We start from the raw sequence: 19742 nt of genomic DNA, 5'->3' as shown, positions 1-19742 counted from the left end.
CTAGCCACTTCAACTAATAATCCAATTTCTCACAGGAAAGAAGACAGGGAAGCTGTGACTGCCTCTGCGGAAGTGGTCAGAAAGGCAAGAAAGTAGGCCATCTTTCATAAAACCACAGTAACCAACTGCATGTGAGGCAAAAGAGGCTTCTCTCCTAAGACAGTTAACTTTGAGTAGTGGCAGTAAAAAATATAGACTAGAGAAAAAACATGAAAGTGAGAACAGCAAGCGGCAGCAGGGGTGCCACATATGGATATGAAGCTCTCACGTACAACTGGAACCAGTACTTTGAGAATTTTGTTAAGTAAATCATTAAGGCCCATGGCATATCATTCACGCAGAGGTGGGAACGCTGCTGCTAAAGCAATATTCAACAAAACGTCAAAGGCCTCTCAGGGGCTCAGAACAGAAAAACTACGTGAGCCAAAAGCGAAATTGGAGCCAGGGAGCACACATGGGCATGTCAGAAGCACATTAGGCGCAACAACTTTGAATAACGTTTCCATTTTGTCTTTTAAAGATAGTATGACTCCATCTTGATTTCACTGCAGCATTTGGTGTGTGGACACTCCAAAAAGACTTTTAAGTTCTCACTTTTTGGACTTACAACTTCTAAAGCTGTTTAGGGGAGTGCGCTCAGGAGTTGTACTTCAAACGTCACCTTATTTGTTACATTTCCAGGATTAGTTTTGAGCTCTTCTTTAAAGGACAACTTAATATTTGCGTCTCTGGAGTTAGTTTTGAAACAGCCATGTTTTACTCTAGCATGGTGTTTGCTTACTACTGTTCATTAAAACCACTGAGGTTAGAGTTAATATAATGATCATCTGAGGTAGATGTTCTGCTTACTAAAAATACAAGATTACCCAACAAATAAAACTCAAAATATTTCAAAGTGGAAGAAAGATGGCACAAAGTATAATCATTTCTTTTTGCTAAAACACTCAGCGAAAAAACGAAATTAAATAAATTAATAATAATAATGGTTATTTCACTCTTGCACAATGGATGAGGATATAGGTTAGGTCACCAGGGTGTCATGGGTGGGGAGCACAACACAAAATGTTGTAGAAATCTGAAGAGCAACGTGCCAACCATGTCTCAGTTTCACCAGATAGTGAAGAGACACAGCTGCTTTATGTACTCAGTGATTTCTCATACTCTGAAATTTAAAAGCTACGAGGGAAGTTTATACATTTTACAATGAAAAAAACAGAGAAAAATGATTTTATACCATATGTAAAGAAACCTGGGTTTCCACCGTCCCCATTTATACAGCAAGCGGTTAAAAATTGTGGTTTGCCACCGGACATGAAAAGGTGAGATGCTCAATCCATGGGACACCAACCAGTCTTCATAAGGTATCTTCAACGAGGCGGAGGACTACAAAGAACAACAAAATAAAACAGGAAAATGCAATAAATACATCAATAGCTGGTGCTTCAAGAAACAACAACATATCATGTTCATACCGTGAAGAAAATAGAAGGCAGAAACAAAAGCATTAGTATACAATTGTGACTTGACAGTTAAATCAACCTACATTCAGATAGAAAATGTAACTGTCCTTACATTATTTAGCGATTTCTCCTGTGTGATATACCACCTCTGATTTTGCTATGAAGGTGCCACGTGTGTTTCAGATTAGTCCCATTCCTAAGTGTCCACTTGCTACATGAGGAACAGCCAACAAGAAGCGTGCACAAAGTGATGACGGTTTATTTGGGAGGACCCAAGTGCTTGCTTAGTAGTGGTGTACACAAATATCAATCTTAGTAACTCACTGCACTTGTTCAGTCAGAGGGCCACTCACTCCTAGTCAACGTTGTCACAAGTCTTCAGGTACTTCACGTTCGTGAAGTCAATGAAGTAGCAACACACAGAAAATGGCACTGCTCGCTCCAATAGGTGTTGGTGCTCCCACCCCTCACAGCAAATATTTGAGCAAACATAACACTTTATAAATATAGATTTCACATTGGCTGAGGACTGTTTTTGAGAATATGCATTTTTGTTCCAAATGAAAAATGCTACCAGTGTAAAAACTGTGAATGGTAATTGGAAAAAAAAGAAAAAAAAAGCACACAAAAACTTATCATCAGAATTATTTATTTATGAATAAGTAAACGCTTCTATATAATGCTATGAATTACAGCCCCACAAAACGGCAGAGAGGCATAGAAATACATTTAAAAAAATCCTAAAGACAATTTATCATATATAAGAAGCGGCACGCTAAAACACATGTTGTTTAGATAACTGATAAAAACATGTTTAGTCAATATCCCAAATTCGATAATATAAATAGAAATCACAACTGAGATGGAAGAAGAATGCACATGGCACTGTTCTGACAAGAGGAAAAGCTTTGATTCCATCCGTGATTCCTCCCAAATCAAGGGGGCATCTAGAAAATCAAAGAAAGCATTGTGAATATTGCACAGTTTTATATAGTGAAATAAACTTGTGGCTATGCTAGTTTATAAATGCTCTCAGTTCTTGCAGCTTTTGCAAAGGAGGTTAAGGGTCACGTAATTTGATCATGCTTGATAAGAACCCTGGTCTCCCAAAGCAAGTGGAAAACTTCACACCAACAGAATTAAATTGCTTTAAAAAAAACTAAAAGAATGACACTTTTAGAGGAGAAACAAGGAATGATTAATACAGAGCTTTGATGAATAAATAGCTCTAGTTGAACCGCTTAATTCATTTTCATAGAATAGAAGTGCATGCGCAGAAGTGTCATTGAGCGAACAACTCCAAAACTGCTTGATTTTAGTTGCCAATTGCTCCCAGGGAAGGGAGGCCACAATGAGGATTGGAGAATGCTGAAATATAAGCGCTCTAAAGAGAAACAGCAGACAGAAGCTACAGAAAATGCCCTCTATCTCACCAAAAAGGCAACCATTGTCGTGCCTACATTTTGTTTCATGCATTGTTCAGTTAAAAAATCCTCAGGGTTGTTAATGGAACATACAAACGTGGAGAATAAAATCAGTAAGGCAATGCAACCATAACTCACGGAAGGGGTTTGAGATCAGAGGTCGCATTTTGCACTTTTTTATGGTTTGTGTTGTATTTATTAACTTCCGTTGTCAAAATATTAGGCTACACCATGTGCCCAAATATTAGGCCACATCATGTGCCCGAGAGGGGGTCAGCGTGGGACTAAATTTATGCCCTTTTATGCTCTTGTTCACTCGATGGAATTCTTTGCTATGGTGGAACTCCTTGATTGTCACAAAATTGTTTACAATACGTAGGAAATTATTCTCTGCAGGGTGATAGTTTGTTAAGAAGCAGCATTTTAGAAAGTTAAACTACAAGTACAGACTAATACGGCAGTGATACCACAAACATTTTATTATCAGCGTCCATGTATCTCTTACAATGAAGTAACAAGCGTTTACAATGCAATAGGTCTCGCATTTGCTTAAGTTAGAGCTATTGGCATTGTAAATTCGTAACTGGTCTTTTGTTACCACATAAATTGGTCAAACCTGCCTCATAATTTCATCTTTTCCTGCTCTACAATTACAGTGACCCTGCATAGAACTAAAGTACTTCCATTTAGCTTCTTCCTCTATCTGCAGCAAAAAATGAAAATGTTGCCATTTAGCGTCCTAATTTAAAACTGCCACGCTAATTCCAATAGAATACCACTTTCACCACCCCACCATCAGAGTTGCTGGCTGGTTAACACAATTCCCCCAAAAAAGACACAAGACAGCCACAGAGGAGAAATAAACTAGAAGGGTCACCCAAAGGTATCAAGAGTGTTCAAACACTCACAGTGTAATAAGGATGTTAAATTGGCCTGAATCATGGTCATAACTGTAATGCTCAAAACAGCCACTAGAGTGCACCTTAACCAAAATATCATTTGTAAGAAACATGGGGCCAGATGTATCAAAGGGTATTACCTAATCTGTGTCAATGGGAAAATGTGTTTGTACATATGGCCCATGGTCATGTAACCATATTGTTAGCCTCTAGAGGGCATAACCCCATGTAAAAACAAGAGAACGTGATGTAGTGTAACTATATACTCAGCCCCTAGAGAGCCTTTTAGAGTTAGCAGGCCTACTGCAATGATATTACAAAAAGGGTATTTAAAACAAAACTTCTCTCAACTGCAAAACAAAAGTTCTAGCCATGAGAAAGCTTAGAAGACACTGAATGGTGGGAGGGGTTATTATTTTGGGGTCCTCACTAAACTAGTGTGGGGATCCAGACATGGTGTAGACAGAAAGAGCATTTTGAAGGTGGCCCCACTGTCCTAGGACCACCACAGGCTGAGGTATGAGCAAAAATGTTTTGTAAAAGGAATGCCATGCAAAGCTTTATGGGGCGAGTTTTCGTGGTGTACATATTATAATGTGTTGACTGCAAAGCTCAGAACAGCCCCTAGAGGACCCCACAATAAAAACAGTATGTGGAAGAAAAATGATCATGTAACCATACAGTCAGCATAACCACATAAAAAGAAAATGGTAATCAATAATACAGTGTAACCATATATTTAGCCCGTAGAGGGCGTAGTCCGTTACACATTTTCAGGGGTAGGAGGCCTGTAGCAATGATATTACAAACAAGGCCCTTAAAACACAAACTATTCCCAGCTTTAAAACAAAGGTTCCAGCCATGAGAGTGCTTAAAAAGACACTGACTGGTGGGAGGGATTATTATTTTGGTGTCCCTACTAACCTAGTGTGGGGACCAAGAGATGACAGACAGCGTGTCATCCAGAACCTTTTTGGTGGTGGTCCCTTTGTCCTAGGGCCACCACCAGCTGAGTTTTGGGCAAAATTGTTTTGTAAAAGTAATGCCCTGCAAAGCATTATAGGGCAAGTTTCCCGAATGCAGTGAATATTTTAGTACCGGCTCTTCTGCTGTGCCGGGAGAGTCGCTTTCACTCTGAGGATTTCAGTTCCAAGTAAAGCATTTACAAATTTCAAGTGTTTTAAGGGGAGAGTCACAAGAGATGACTCCAATTAGGGAACTATGAACAATGTGACCAGCGCTCCAATACCTCTGAGCGAGTTCACGCTTTGTGCCTGTTTGCACTGAGGCCACCAGGCAGCACGAAGGGGAGAGACAAAAGCAAAAAAAAATCCCCCATGCTGAAATATATCGGAAATCGTGCAATAATCCATGTAAGAGTGGCAGTCTGCAAGGCGTGACAAAAACAGCCTTAAAGCGGGACAAACAAAGCATTTACTAATGACATTAAGTGATTTTTTTAAAGTCAAGCCGAGGAACGAATAAAATTGATGGGCATGGTTAATACTTACAACAGGTCAGAGCGCTTGGGCGCTCGACCTACAAAGAAGAACAGCATTTATTTCTATTGATTTTACAAAACGGAACAAAAAAAGTTGAGCACTAATTATCAATAAAAAATATCAAGGTATAACCACAGCACTAAATATTAGTCCCAGTAGATATTGTTTGTATACGTTTAAAGTCACAACGGTTCTGAACCAGCATCTCTTGAAAAGCATATTCGTCTTTATTGCAAGATTACGGTACCAACAGTTTCAATCATGTAGAAACAGTCCTTCATTATACTGATTATCAATACATTACTCAGCACCGTAACACCAGAACATGTATAGAGACACCAGAGTCTTCCATATCTCACAAATATTTACCTCTATTGATCTTATTTTATTTAAAACACTAGTAGCTCAGGACCACCTATTTCAGAAGGCATTTAATAAAGGCATGTATAACAAAAGTGTGTGCATTTTGACCCAGATCAATAATCCCAGTACCTCCCTTAAAGGCACATACCTTGCTTGCTGAGAGAGGAAAGGAGCATACTATCCCTGCTGGAGTAGTGTCATTCAAGGAGGGGCGAGGTGCAGCATGTCCCAGGTGTCTGTGGGGTTCCCAAAGAAGACGACTGAGAAGAGTGATCTGCAGTGCCAGTAACCCTATAGTCTCTCCATGCTCTTTCCCTTTGGGAACGGTGAACCTGTGATCACAACTGCAGAGGCACAGTTGGGCTGTGACTCTGTAGTGCATTCAGCCTGTGCATGCCATGCCTGCTTCAGTTGGGATCAACTGGTATGTGGTCGCGACTGCCAAAACGTTGCAATTGGCCTCTGTGTGGCTGCAACTGCCTAATGTGGAAACTGTAGTGTTCTGATTGGCCTGTGCGTGGTTGCAACTGCCAGCTGTTCCCAGCCTGAGAAGGGCTACTTCTTCTAAAGTCAACACTACTCAAAGATACTGCACCTGCCTAGTATCATCTGGCCTGATCAGTGCCCCAGTAAGACCTAAGAGCTCCAGCATAGGCGCACTACTGAGGTTTCAGAGATACTCACAGTTGGTCTGTCTGAAACAGTACCAAGCCAGAACTGCCTCCTCAGCGTCTGATGTGTGCATTGTCACATGTGGATCCAGTGGAGGAAGATTGAAGCCTATATGTTTTGCCGGCTGGCACACAACCTCTTCAGTGAGAGGGTGAGCACGCCCGGGATCTGAGCAGCAAAGTGAATCCAACAGGACTATCCTACTGTTAAGTGGTAAACCTGTGAAGAGTGACTGAGAGAAATGAGCACACCCATATGGAAGTGATAAGAGCACGTCTAAGTTTAATCAATCACACTACTATCTTCTTCCACATTGCAGAAGGGCCACCTAGCCTGGGAGAAGGAGGGCAAACCTGGACTGGCTGTGGGGTAGGAAGAAAGAGGCACACCACTCCCTGAATTGCCCCAGAGAGTCTAACGTACGTCCTGTTTGAGTTGTGTGTAGTTTTACGTTCCGGTGCATAGAAAAGTAATTTTCTTTCAGAAAAAATCTGACTGATTCGTTTTTTATTGAGTTATTGTAGGATCGTTGAGCTCCGAACTTGAGTATTCCAACACTAACTCCGTGAGAAGCCTGTGACTTCTTATCACCTCGACCACCTGACTGAGCCAAATGGCACCCTTGCCAAACTGGGTTGTTTGCAGAGGCTTTCTAATCCTGGCGGGCTAACCAGATTGCACGTATCAGTGTTACCTCTTGTGCAAGTCATCATAGGTCAGACGCCCTTCGGTTTCCGCAGCCATAGTCCTTATGAGTAGTCTCCTCAGACCAAGGCAGTTGTTTTGAAGCTTTTGGATTGCCTAGCTACCTCTAAATGAGCTGTCAACTACCCAGATGTAAATTGACGAACACAGGCTAGGTGTCAACGGGGGTGGGGGCCACATTGTGTTAATTATTTAATTATGTAATGTTTGAGAACATTACACAGACTCATCATTGATGTAATCATTTGTAAATATTAGTTTAAACTATGGCCAAAGGCTTCATGAACACTACCAGTGCATCTTTCCTTCACGAACAGCCATACATGATCTCAGGCGTTTACCAGAATGTAAGACAAGTATTGCAAGATGGAGGATGAGTGCTGCCTACAGAAGAAAACTTCATCCATCTCCTCATTCTTTGTTTCAGCCACTCTGGATGGAATACACATGATTTCCTACAAGGGGTTCCCATGAGCCCCTGCATAAATGTAGGAGCTTCTCCTATCCCAGGCTCCAGTCTGAAGAGAGAAAAAACAAATCCAGCCTGATTGATTAGATGTTTGAATTCGCAGGAATAGACTTGACACTAATTGTGAGTGGGCATCTGCCTAGCTTTGGGAACATAAACTGGAGTTGCCCTGCAGCCTGCCTTCTGCACACCACTTTGACTGTGGACCTATGGTAGGAGGCTGGCCTTGCTTATAGTGGGTACCTTGTGGTAATTACAACTTGTGCCAGGTCCAGTTATCCCTTATTAGTAGAATAGAGGTGTTTCTAGCAGCTTAGGCTGATAGGAGGTAGCTATGGCAAAGCAGCTTAGGCTGAACTAGGAGACATGCAAAGCTCCTATTATACCACTTATATCATATCACTCCTCCTATCTACCTATCTCTCTATCTATTTCCCTATCTATCGATTTCCCTATCTATTTTCTCCATCTATTTCTCTATCTCTCCCCCCTCCCGCCACCCCCTCTATTACCTACCTTCCTATCCTCTCACTCTACCTCTCACCCTCACCCACCTCTACAACCCCCCCTCCCCTATCTTCACAACCCTACTCCTATCTTTCTCCCTAATCTCCTAAACCTCCTAACACTCACCCCCCTCCACCCTTAAACCCCCCTCCCCCAGCTCTTCTCACTCTACCTGTCCCCCCCATCGCGCTTTCCCGCCGCGACCTCCTGCACGCAACCCGCCACCCAGCTCCCATTCGCCCCCCAGCTGACCCCCCCCCTCCTACCTCATATGGCGGCCGCTGCGCGACTGCGCCGGAGGCGCGCCAGAGGCAAGCCAGTCTGCGCCCGTCCGCGCCTGTCCCACGCCCAGCGCCACGACCCCTGGTCCCCAGCTCTCCCAATCCCCGCTGATCCGCTACGACCCCACCACCCTCCACGCCCTCAACCCAGGGCGCTCCAACACCTGCTTCCAAGCTCACCCCAAACGCACCCATGGACCCTTCGCCTGCAACTCCTGCAAACGCATCTTCCACCACGCAACAACCACGACCACAAGCCCACGCGCCATCAACCACCTCAAGTGCATCCTAGTCAACGCTCGCTCCGTCCACAAACACGCCATTGAACTCTGGGACCTCCTGGACTCCATAGCACCGGACGTCGCCTTCATCACAGAGACCTGGATGAACGCCTCCTCTGCTCCAGACATCGCCACCGCCATCCCCGAAGGCTACAAGATCTCCAGGAAAGACCGCACCAACCATACAGGAGGAGGTATCGCCATCGTCTTCAAAGACTCCATCAGCGTCACCACCTCCACCGAGGACACCCCTCTCGCTGCGGAACACCTGCATTTTCAGATTCGCACCGACCCGAAGACCACCCTCAGAGGATCCCTCGTCTACCGTCCTCCCGGGCCACGCGCCCCTTTCAGCGACGCCATCGCCGACTTCATCTCCCCGCACGCCCTCGCCTCTCCGGACTACATCCTCCTAGGCGACCTCAACTTCCATCTGGAACAAAACAACGACCCCAACACCACCACCCTGCTCGACAACCTCGCCAACCTCGGCCTCAAACAACTGGTGAACACCGCCACCCACATCGCCGGACACACGCTCGACCCCATCTTCTCCGCCAGCAAACACGTCTTCTTCAGCCACGCCTCCGCCCTACACTGGACCGACCACAGCTGCGTCCACTTCACATTCCGACGCGAGACCCGCCACCTCCGCACCCAACCCATCCCTCGTCAACAGTGGAACAAGATCCCCGAAGAGCAACTCTTCTCCGCACTCGCCGCCAACCAACCCAACCTCACCACCGACCCCAACGACGCAGCCCTCAACCTCACAAACTGGATCTCCAACTGCGCAGACATCCTTGCTCCCCTCAAACGCACGCATCGACAGACCAACACCAAAAAACCTCTCTGGTTCTCTGACACCCTCAAAGAATCAAAGAAAACTTGTCGCGCCCTTGAGAAAGCTTGGCGCAAGGACCACACCGCTGACAACATGACCGCCCTCAAGAACGCTACCCGCGAACACCACCACCTGATCCGCGCTGCCAAAAGGAACTTTTTCACCGACAGACTGGACAAAAACAGACACAACAGCAGAGAACTCTTCAGCATCGTCAAGGAGTTCTCCAACCCCAGCGCCAACGCCGTCACGCCCTCACAGGATTTATGCGAATCCCTCGCCACTTTCTTCCATCGCAAGATTAGCGACCTCCACAACAGCTTCGGACACCAGACCCAACCAAACACCACCGAACCGGCATCCACGGCCATCACCCTCAACAACTGGACCCACATCAACACGGAAGAAACCAAATCCATCATGAACTCTATCCACTCCGGCGCCCCTTCGGACCCCTGCCCGCACTTCATCTTTAACAAAGCCGACGACATAATCGCCCCGCACCTCCAGACCGTCATCAACTCTTCTTTTTCTTCTGCTACCTTCCCCGAATGCTGGAAACACGCCGAAGTCAACGCCCTACTAAAGAAACCTACGGCTGACCCGAGCGACCTGAAAAACTTCCGCCCCATCTCTCTTCTGCCTTTCCCAGCCAAAGTAATAGAGAAGACCGTCAACAAACAGCTGACCACCTTCCTGGAAGACAACAACCTGCTCACAAACCGGATTCCGAACCAACCACAGCACTGAAACCGCCCTCATCTCAGTCACTGACGACATCAGAACCCTGATGGACAACGGTGAAACAGTCGCCCTCATTCTGCTCGACCTCTCGGCTGCCTTCGACACCGTCTGTCACCGCACCCTAATCACCCGCCTCCGCTCCACCGGGATCCAAGGCCAGGCCCTGGACTGGATCGCCTCCTTCCTCGCAAACCATTCCCAAAGAGTTTACCTCCCTCCGTTTCGCTCAGAACCCACAGAGATCATCTGCGGCGTACCCCAAGGCTCATCACTCAGCCCGACACTCTTCAATGACTACATGAGCCCCCTCGCCAACATCGTACGCAAGCACTACATCATCATCACCTCCTACGCCGACGACACCCAACTTATACTCTCCCTCACCAAGGACCCCGCCAGCGCCAAGACCAACCTACAAGAGGGTTTGAAGGACGTCGCAGATTGGATGAGGCTCAGCCGCCTAAAGCTGAACTCTGAAAAAACGGAAGTCCTCATCCTCGGCAACACCCCGTCCGCCTGGGACGACTCCTGGTGGCCCACGGCCCTCGGCACCGCACCGAACCCCACAGACCATGCCCGCAACCTCGGCTTCATCTTGGACCCTCTTCTCACCATGACCAAGCAAGTCAACGCCGTGTCCTCCGCCTGCTTCCTCACCCTCCGCATGCTCCGCAAGATCTTCCGCTGGATCCCCACCGACACCAGAAAAACCGTGACCCACGCCCTCGTCACGAGCCGCCTGGACTACGGCAATACCCTCTACGCCGGGACCACAGCCAAACTCCAAAATCGCCTGCAACGCATTCAAAACGCCTCGCCCCGCCTCATCCTCGACATACCCCGCAGCAGCCACATCTCTGCACACCTGAGACACCTGCATTGGCTCCCAGTCAGCAAAAGGATCACCTTCCGACTTCTCACCCACGCACACAAAGCCCTCCACGACAAGGGACCGGAATACTTCAACAGACGCCTCAGCTTCTACGTCCCCACCCGCCTCCTCCGCTCCTCTGGCCTCGCACTCGCTGCTGTCCCTCGCATCCGCCGCTCCACGGCGGGTGGGAGATCTTTCTCCTTCCTGGCGGCCAAGACCTGGAACTCCCTCCCCACCAGCCTCAGGACCACCCAGGACCACTCCGCTTTCCGGAGACTCCTAAAGACCTGGCTGTTCGAGCAGCGATAACCCCCCCCTTTTCCCCTAGCGCCTTGAGACCCGCACGGGTGAGTAGCGCGCTTTATAAATGTTAATGATTTGATTTGATTTGATTTGATATAGCACAATATAATAAGAAAACACAATACGCAGAGTTACTAAAAATAAAGGTACTTTATTTTTGTGACAATATGCCAGAAGTATCTCAGAGGATACCCTCACTTAGGAGGTAAGTAATAAACACAAATTATATGTACACAAACCCAAAACAGGTAAGTAACAGTAAGAAAAGTAGTGCAAACAATGTAGAATCACAATAGGTAGACATAGGCCTAGGGGCAACACAAACCATATACTCCAAAAGTGGAATGTGAATCACGAATGGACCCCAGGCCTATGGGAGGTTGTAGAGGGTCGCTGGGACTGTGAGAAAACAGTAAGGGTGTCCAAAATACCCCACCACAAGACCCTGAAAAGTAGGAGTAAAGTTACCCTACTACCCCAGAAAGACAGTATAGTCGTGATAGGGGATTCTGCTTTCGGCTACCAAAGCATTGAAGACGGATTCCTGGACCTGAGGACCTGAAAAAGAAGGGGACCAAGTCCAAGAGTCACGCAAGTGTCCAGGGGGGGCAGGAGCCCACTAAACCCCGGATGAAGGTGCAAAAGGGCTGCCTCTGGGTGGAAGAAGCTGAAGATTCTGCAACAACGGAAGGTGCCAGGAACCTCTCCCTTGGTAAGAAGAAGTCCCACGGCGTGCTGGACAATGCAGAAGTGTTTCCACGCAGAAATACCGCAAACAAGCCTTGCTAGCTGCAAGAGTCGCGGTTGAGGATTTTGGGTGCTGCTGGGGCCCAGGAAGGACCAGGATGTCGCCCCCTGGAGGAGGAGACGGGAGGGGCTCGCTCAGCAACTCAGAGAGCCCCCGCAGAAGCAGGCTGCACCGGCAGAAGTACCGGAACAGGCACTTAGAAGATCTGAGGACAGCGGTCGACTCAGAGTTACAAAGGAGGGTCCCACGACATCGGAGTCCAACTCAGCGAGTTGGGCAATGCAGGACGGAGTGCTGGGGACCCAGGCTAGGCTGTGCACAAAGGAAGTCCTGGAAAAGTGCACAGAAGCCGGAGCAGCTGCAAATCACGCAGTACACAGGTTTGCTATCTGGCGTGGGGAGGCAAGGACTTACCTCCACCAAATTTGGACAGAAGGGCCGCTGGACTGTGGGAGACACTTGGACCCTGCTCCTGTGTTCCAGGGACCACGCTCGTCAGGATGGGAGGGGACCCAGAGGACCGGTGATGCAGAAGTTTGGTGCCTGCGTTCGCAGGGGGAAGATTCCGTCGACCCACAGGAGATTTCTTCTTGGCTTCCAGTGAAGGGTGAAGGCAGACAGCCCTCAGAGCATGCACCACCAGGAAACAGTCGAGAAAGCCGGCAGGATAAGGCGCTACAATGTTGCTGGTAGTACCTTGCTACTTTGTTGGGGTTTTGCAGGCGTCCTGGAGCAGTCAGCGGTCGATCCTTGGCAGAAGTCGAAGAGGGAAGTGCAGAGGAACTCTGGTGAGCTCTTGCATTCGTTATCTGAGGAATATCCCAGAGGAGAGACCCTAAATAGCCAAAAAAGGAGGTTCGGCTACTAAGAAAGGAGGCTTGGCTACTGAAAGAGGTAAGCACCTATCAGGAGGGGTCTCTGACATCACCTGCTGGCACTAGCCACTCAGAACTGTCCATTGTGCCCACACACCTCTGAATCCAAGATGGCAGAGGTCTGGGACACACTGGAGGAGCTCTGGGCACCTCCCCTGGGAGGTGCAGGTCAGGGGAGTGGTCACTCCCCTTTCCTTTGTCCAGTTTCGCGCAAGAGCAGGGCTGGGGGATCCCTGAACCAATGTAAACTGGCTTATGCAGAGATGGGCACCATCTGTGCCCATCAAAGCATTTCCAGAGGCTGGGGGAGGCTACTCCTCCCCAGCCCTACACAACTATTTCCAAAGGGAGAGGGTGTAACACCCTCTCTCAGAGGAAATCCTTTGTTCTGCCTTCCTGGGACTGGGCTTTCCAGGCGGGCAGAAACCTGTCTCAGGGGTTGGCAGCAGCAGCAGTGGAGACCCCGGAAAGGCAGTTTGGCAGTACCCGGGTCTGTGCTAGAGACCTGGGGATGCATGGAATTGTCCCCCCAATACCACAATGGTATTGCAGTGACAATTCCATGATCCTAAACATGTTACATGGCCATGTTCGGAGTTACCATTGTGACGCTACATATAGGTAGTGACCTATATGTAGTGCACGCTTGTAATGGTGTCCCCGCACTCACAAAGTCTGGGGAATTTGCCCTGAACAATGTGGGGTCACCTTGGCTAGTGCCAGGGTGCCCACACACTAAGTAACTTGGCACCTAACCTTCATCAAGTGAGGGTTAGACATATAGGTGACTTATAAGTTACTTATGTGCAGTGAAAAATGGCCGTAAAATAACATGGACGTTATTTCACTCAGGCTGCAGTGGCAGTCCTGTGTAAGAATTGTCTGAGCTCACTATAGGTGGCAAAAGAAATGCTGTAGCCCCCATAGGGATCTCCTGGAACCCCATTACCCTCGGTACCTAGGTACCATATACAAGGGAATTATAAGGGTGTTCCAGTGTGCCAATGAAAATTGGTAAAATTAGTCACTAGCCTTCAGTGACAATTTTAAAGCAAAGAGAGAGCATAAACACTGAGGTTCTGGTTAGCAGAGTCTCAGTGATACAGTTAGGCACCACACAGGGAACACATATAGGCCACAAACCTATGAGCACTGGGGTCCTGGCTAGCAGGATCCCAGTGACACATATCAAACACACTGACAACATAGGCTTTTCACTATGAGCTCTGGGCCCTGGCTAGCAGGATCCCAGTGAGACAGTAAAAACACCCTGACATATACTCACAAACAGGCCAAAAGTGAGAGTAACAAGGCCAGAAAGAGGCTACCTTCCTACACCTATTGCTAAAGATTTGTTACAAAGCTTGGAAGTTCTGTGCTGTCCAGGGCTATGCCTGTGGCCTTGATGGACGTCTGGCTGCTCTGCTGATGCCTGACCTCATTTGAAAGTTCCAAGCTAACACAAGGTGTTCTGCCTTGCTGACAGGTACGGACTCTGTTCCTCACCCTGATATGAATGAGGGCAGTTGAAGTTTCAGCCTGGACAACAACTGATGTTCATTATCATCTGTTAAGCAGGTTACACTCCACGCCAGAACAGGAGATAAACCATCTGAGAGTTTGGCTGCTGCAAGTACAAGTGAGATAAATACACACAGACTATTTGTATCAATTTCTGCTGTTGCTCCCTTGCAGAGTGAAGCAAGGCAGTCTATTGCTTGTACAGTAAAAAGAAAACCCCGGGGTAGCGAACACGCATTCTTGGCTGGACATTAAGTTAATCGTATTGCAGTATTCCAGGAAGCAATCTTCACACCCTTTCTGGAGTTAAGACATAGACTTTACTCACACATCTACCCAGTCATGCATGCTTAGGGGAGACCCATTTTCTATAGGAAGGGACACAGAGCGTTACCTTTTTTCTTTAAGAGAGCCCAGCAGTCCCTTTAATAAAATGCTCCAAGGAACATGACCTGCCAATATCTGGCCCCCAGCACCTTTTGTCCTCCTGACATTTCTCCACTCCAACTCAGTAACTATCTTTGATATAACTTTCAATACATGTCCTTATCTGAATGGGGGTTGGCCCCCATAATCTCAAACTGTGACTCTCTTTTGAAGTTTCCTAAACGTCATACTGTGCCTCGAGCTGCAAAATGTGTCCTGTTGTGCATGTTGAAAGTCTGTGTGTTATAAGTAGCTGTAGTCACTAAGAGATTTCTAGAGCTCTCCAAATGTTCTAGATGACAGTATTTCTGTAATTAACAGGTGTTTTGAGGGTTAACTTCCACTTTGTGCCCCCATTTCGACTACTAGGTACTGCTATAATGGCTGTGAAATGCACCGAGCTCTGCTAAACAGGACTCTGTGCCTGGGTTCTGACACTTAAAATGGTGCATGTTTCATGGGCTTGTCTCCAATTGGCATAGCCTAACTTTGGTACCAGGGGTACCCAGGGCCTGTAGGTTAGAGTGTCCCTCAGACACTGCAGTATTTTTGCCACCCTGAGTGGGGCAAGGTGAAACATAGCTCTCAGTCTGTCTCTGCAGACTGGAAGGGCAGTTTTAAACAGATAACTGAACCTCACTATTTAAGGTAATGGCAAAGCTTGAACCTCTTTTTTAAAATATATTTAGGTCATACCTTAGGTAGGCCTAATAAGCCTTAAGGCAGGGTGCTGTATGTTAAATAGTGGGCCATTTACTTTTACATGTTCTAGCGGTAAAAACCCTTTTTGCTTTAGAAAGGCTAGTTAACCAACTGGCAGGTATAGAGTTACAGCCAACAGCTCTGGCCTGCTAACTTCTGAATGGGAATAATAAAATTAGTTCTTTAAGGTATCAAAAGAATCAGTGCATTAAATCCAACATAATGGTTAAACAGAAGTGAATTCCACTGATGAGCAAAGTGCAACATTTGAAGTTGGCAAATTTAGTTGGCCAAGGTTTCCAGTGCCAGTCTGTCCTGCAGACAGCTTTCTGCCCTCCTGGAGAGACACGCTAAGGACTCCCATGAAAGATACCAATAGAGGCTTGCAACTGGAGGAGGCGTCACCTCTCCTACGTACGAAGATATACAGGTGTGAGCCCATTAGGAGATATTCACGTGAAGCCGCCTTAGAAGGGCAAATGGGTAACATTTGGGAGGGAGGCGGCTCTACTGTTTAGGTAGACAGGATAGTACTAGGGAAAGGGAGGTTGTCAAACCAGTTTTCCAAGGGTGTGTGTGTAGCCCCCTTGGTAGCCACACCTCTGGGTTGGGATAGAGCTCTGGACACTAGGAGAGGGGTTCTGCAATGTTCAGAGTGGGCAGAATGGTGCATCATGGGATAGCCAGATGCCACACTTTCCAGGAAGTGGTCAACAGGAGGTAGGGAACCTTGTAGCCCATTGGCTGCATCCTACCCTGAGGGCATTTTGTGAGCATAAATAAGGCACAACTGGCACTCAGATCTCAGCTGGACTGTAAGAAGGACTGTAAGAAGGACTGAAGGAGGACTGCCCTGTTGCACCACTGAACCAGCAAAGAGACGCTAAGCTGGTGTGGACTGCACCTGCTAACCTGGTGGATAAGGAGAGGAACTCTGCCAGCTGTGCCTTGCTTGGGAACAAGCCATCTGCAGAGCCCAGACAAAGCCAGGAGACTCCAAGGGTCAGTGAGCTGGCCTCCTGTTCACAGCACAGGGACACAACAGCTTAGAAACCTCCTGGGGCAAGTTGTTAGTCCAGAATCTCAAACCCGCTGCCAACCGCCGCCATGAAGCATTATGGACCAGGGCCCAAAGCTCAAAGTTGTACTCGAATTTGCTGAGCCCAAGAGTGCTGTCAGAGTGCAGCTGGGAGCCCCAGAGGACGAGTTATTAACCCAGGAAGGACTGACTTGTAACCACTATACTGGACGACTAGTAGCCCCTTGGCAACTGGACTTCTGCCAGCACCGAGAGGACTTTGAAGATGTCGCCATGTGACCAAGACTGCCTCACTTCCTTCGCGAATTAAGGAGCAGTTGCAGCAAGACCCCCCATCAACAGCATGGTATTCACAGCATCCTTTGAACATCTTCAGCATCCTTCACAGTTGCATCAGGAGCACTTCCATAGGGAAGCCCTGCTTATGATAAAAGTGCTTGGATCGGACTAAAGACCTGTAAAAGCTTCTGAGGACCTAGCTAGTCCCCCTGACTTCCTCCCTACTGGAGTTGATCACATCACCTAAAGTGTTTCTGAGTGACCACATTACAAGTCCCAAATTTTGGGGAAAATGTTTTTACGTGTTAAATTTGTTGAATTTACCAATGCTTGTTTGTGGTTGAGTGAAAATACCTTGATTTATCATACCACGTAAATTCTGTATCTCCGGTACCCTCCGGTGGACCTTTTTCATTGTAGTCTAAAAATACAATAAAATACAGTCTATTTTAATAAATTGGCGTCCAATTTCTTTGATGTCTTGCTGATTTCTTCCTCAATTGTTTTGGTACTGTTTAAATGCTTTAGCTAGTTCCTTCATGTGTGCCTTGCTGCTCAGAATCACAGCTACCCAGGGTTGAGAGGACGGTTTGACAAAGGAAGCATAAAGGTCATAAAGGGGTTGGTAAGTGTATTAAACGGTGAGGTTGCACAACCACTCACATTGGTGCCTAGCAGTGAGAGGCAGAACTTGTATTACCGGTACCATGCAGTTGTTGAAGCTGAGACCCTGAGAACCCAACTAAGGGGACACCCAAGAAGAAGTCCTTGTATTTTCTATGTATCTGTTGAGTTCCATAGTCTGCTGAGACACTGTTTCCAAAGAATTGCAACCTTTAAAGGCGCTTTAAAAGTTGTAACAAAAGGTTTCCAATTGATTAAAAAGGTTTGAAAGAGTTGAAAACGTTTTTGAAAAGTTTCTGGAAATAACTGTGGGCGAGGAGCACATGGAGCTTGACATGGCTAATCGGTCCACCACCAAAATAAAGGATTTGATGGTGTTGTGTAAGACAAAGGAAGTAACACTGTGGGGGAAAAGGCAAAGAGAGAGGATCTGGTGAAGTCCCTCAAGGCTTGAGAGGAAGCTCACAGAGACCCACCAGCACAGGAAAAGGAGATATCCCGAAGGTAGTGGGGAAGAAGAAAGAGGATGAGGATGCCTTCCACCCCAACACCAGGCCAAGAGTGTTCTCTACAGCCAGCACTGTGGGGGGTGAGCTCACATAGCAGTAGGAGATCGCTTAAAGAGAAAGTGGAAGATCTGGAGCTAGAGGAGAGAGCCCTGGCCCTGAAAGAAATGAAGCAGGCCTTTGGAGAAAGAAGATCCAGGGTAGGCATGAGGCCCAAATAAAATGATGGCAGCAACAGACACTGAAATGTCTGACAGGTGTTCTCAAGTCAGATTGCCCAAAGGGATTGTCCCTAGCTATGTACGATGAGGCGACATTGAGAAGTGGCTGGCCTCATATGAGAGAACTCTCAAAATGAGGAAGGTGGGTATATAACACTGGGGAATACTACTATGGGAGTTAGTATAAGTAGCTGGAAGGGACAGACTGCTTACACTCGAGAATGAGGAAGCAGAATCCTACCCACCGTTGAAGGCAACCCTAGTAAAGCTGTTTGGTCTCATGTATGAGGAGTACAGACACAAGCTTAGGACATCACACAGGGGTGCAAGACAGACATAGGTGGACTTTATAGATGCATCAGTAAAGGCCCTGGATGGTTAGATAAAAGGTAATCATGTAGGCATTTATGAAGGGCTCCATAATGTATTAGTCCAGAGGAACATCCCTTACAAATTACTCCTCAGAAAAGTCACAACAGCATTCAGCAGACTAAAGCAAACAAGCTTCAGAGAGCTGGGTAAGATACCTGATCTGTGGGTTAGGACAAGAATACCCAAGAAGGCCATGAAGGATGATTCCCAAGAAGGCAGGGTTAGGCAAATATAAGGGAAAGATGGGAAGTAGTAAACCTACCAAAGAGGTTCCTTCAGACGCACCAAACCTGAGGGAGGGTGTCAAGACCATGCCCACCTCTAGCAAACAGAGTTTTGGAAACACAGGGCTAAAGAAATACAGAGCCAAGAGGTTGTGTTTTGACTGCCAGCAGCCAGGACATCACCAAGGGGATGCAGCATGCCCCAAGAAGAAGGTTAGCACTGAGGGGACTAGTGCAGTCTTTGAGGACTGGTTAGTGTTCCCTCATCAGTATTTGCAACAAGAGGTAAGGAGAGTTAGGTGGAACCAAGAGAAGGCCTTGATGTTTCTAGAGAAAGGGGGTAGCATTGGCTTGCATAGGGTGGTAGTCTGTCCTGACCAACTAGTTCGACAAGGAGGCAGTGACGTCCCAGAGTTTGATTTGGGCCTAGGGGGGCAGCCACCCTTGGGGCTGCCAGTCCTAAGAATCTTCGGGGTCCTGTCCCTAAGGTTAGGAGACACAGGCCCCAGAGAAAAGGTAAAGGTGAGAAAGGAAGACCACTTTTAGGCTGATACCCAGGGTCATAAGAGCAACCTACTCAAATAGGGAGGGGCCCCCAAGATTGGGCCAGGTGAGGCCCCTCCTTACCGTCGAGAAGTCAAGGATAGTCAGGCAACTTCTCAGATTCAGGGTGCCCACCCTAACCTGGCAGAAGGAGTGGAAGGAGGCTATCTGCTACCTGAGATGGTAGCCCCCTCCACCCCCACTCTGAAAAGTTAGATAGACTCCAAGAAACTACAGTCAGTGGAGAGTTTAGGGTGTGGCTCTGGGCACTGACCAGCTGTCAACAGCCTCTGTTAGGTGCTTGCCTTTGTGGCAGCACTATCCTTGGCATGGG

At 47.3% G+C, this 19742-nt stretch overlaps 1 protein-coding gene across 1 annotated transcript in view; it reads right to left on the bottom strand.

The window, feature by feature from the left end:
• Window positions 1-19742, bottom strand: part of MBTPS2 (membrane bound transcription factor peptidase, site 2) — a 417557-nt gene that overhangs the window by 368264 nt on the left and 29551 nt on the right. Inside the window, exon 2 of the mRNA XM_069204735.1 lies at window positions 1235-1383. Coding sequence (XP_069060836.1) covers window positions 1235-1383 — 149 coding nt within the window. The remainder of the gene's footprint in view (window positions 1-1234; window positions 1384-19742) is intronic.

This window comes from Pleurodeles waltl, chromosome 8 (assembly GCF_031143425.1).
Source record: "Pleurodeles waltl isolate 20211129_DDA chromosome 8, aPleWal1.hap1.20221129, whole genome shotgun sequence".
NCBI classification, from domain to species: Eukaryota; Metazoa; Chordata; class Amphibia; order Caudata; family Salamandridae; genus Pleurodeles; species Pleurodeles waltl.
This window is presented reverse-complemented; position numbering and strand designations above follow the sequence as displayed.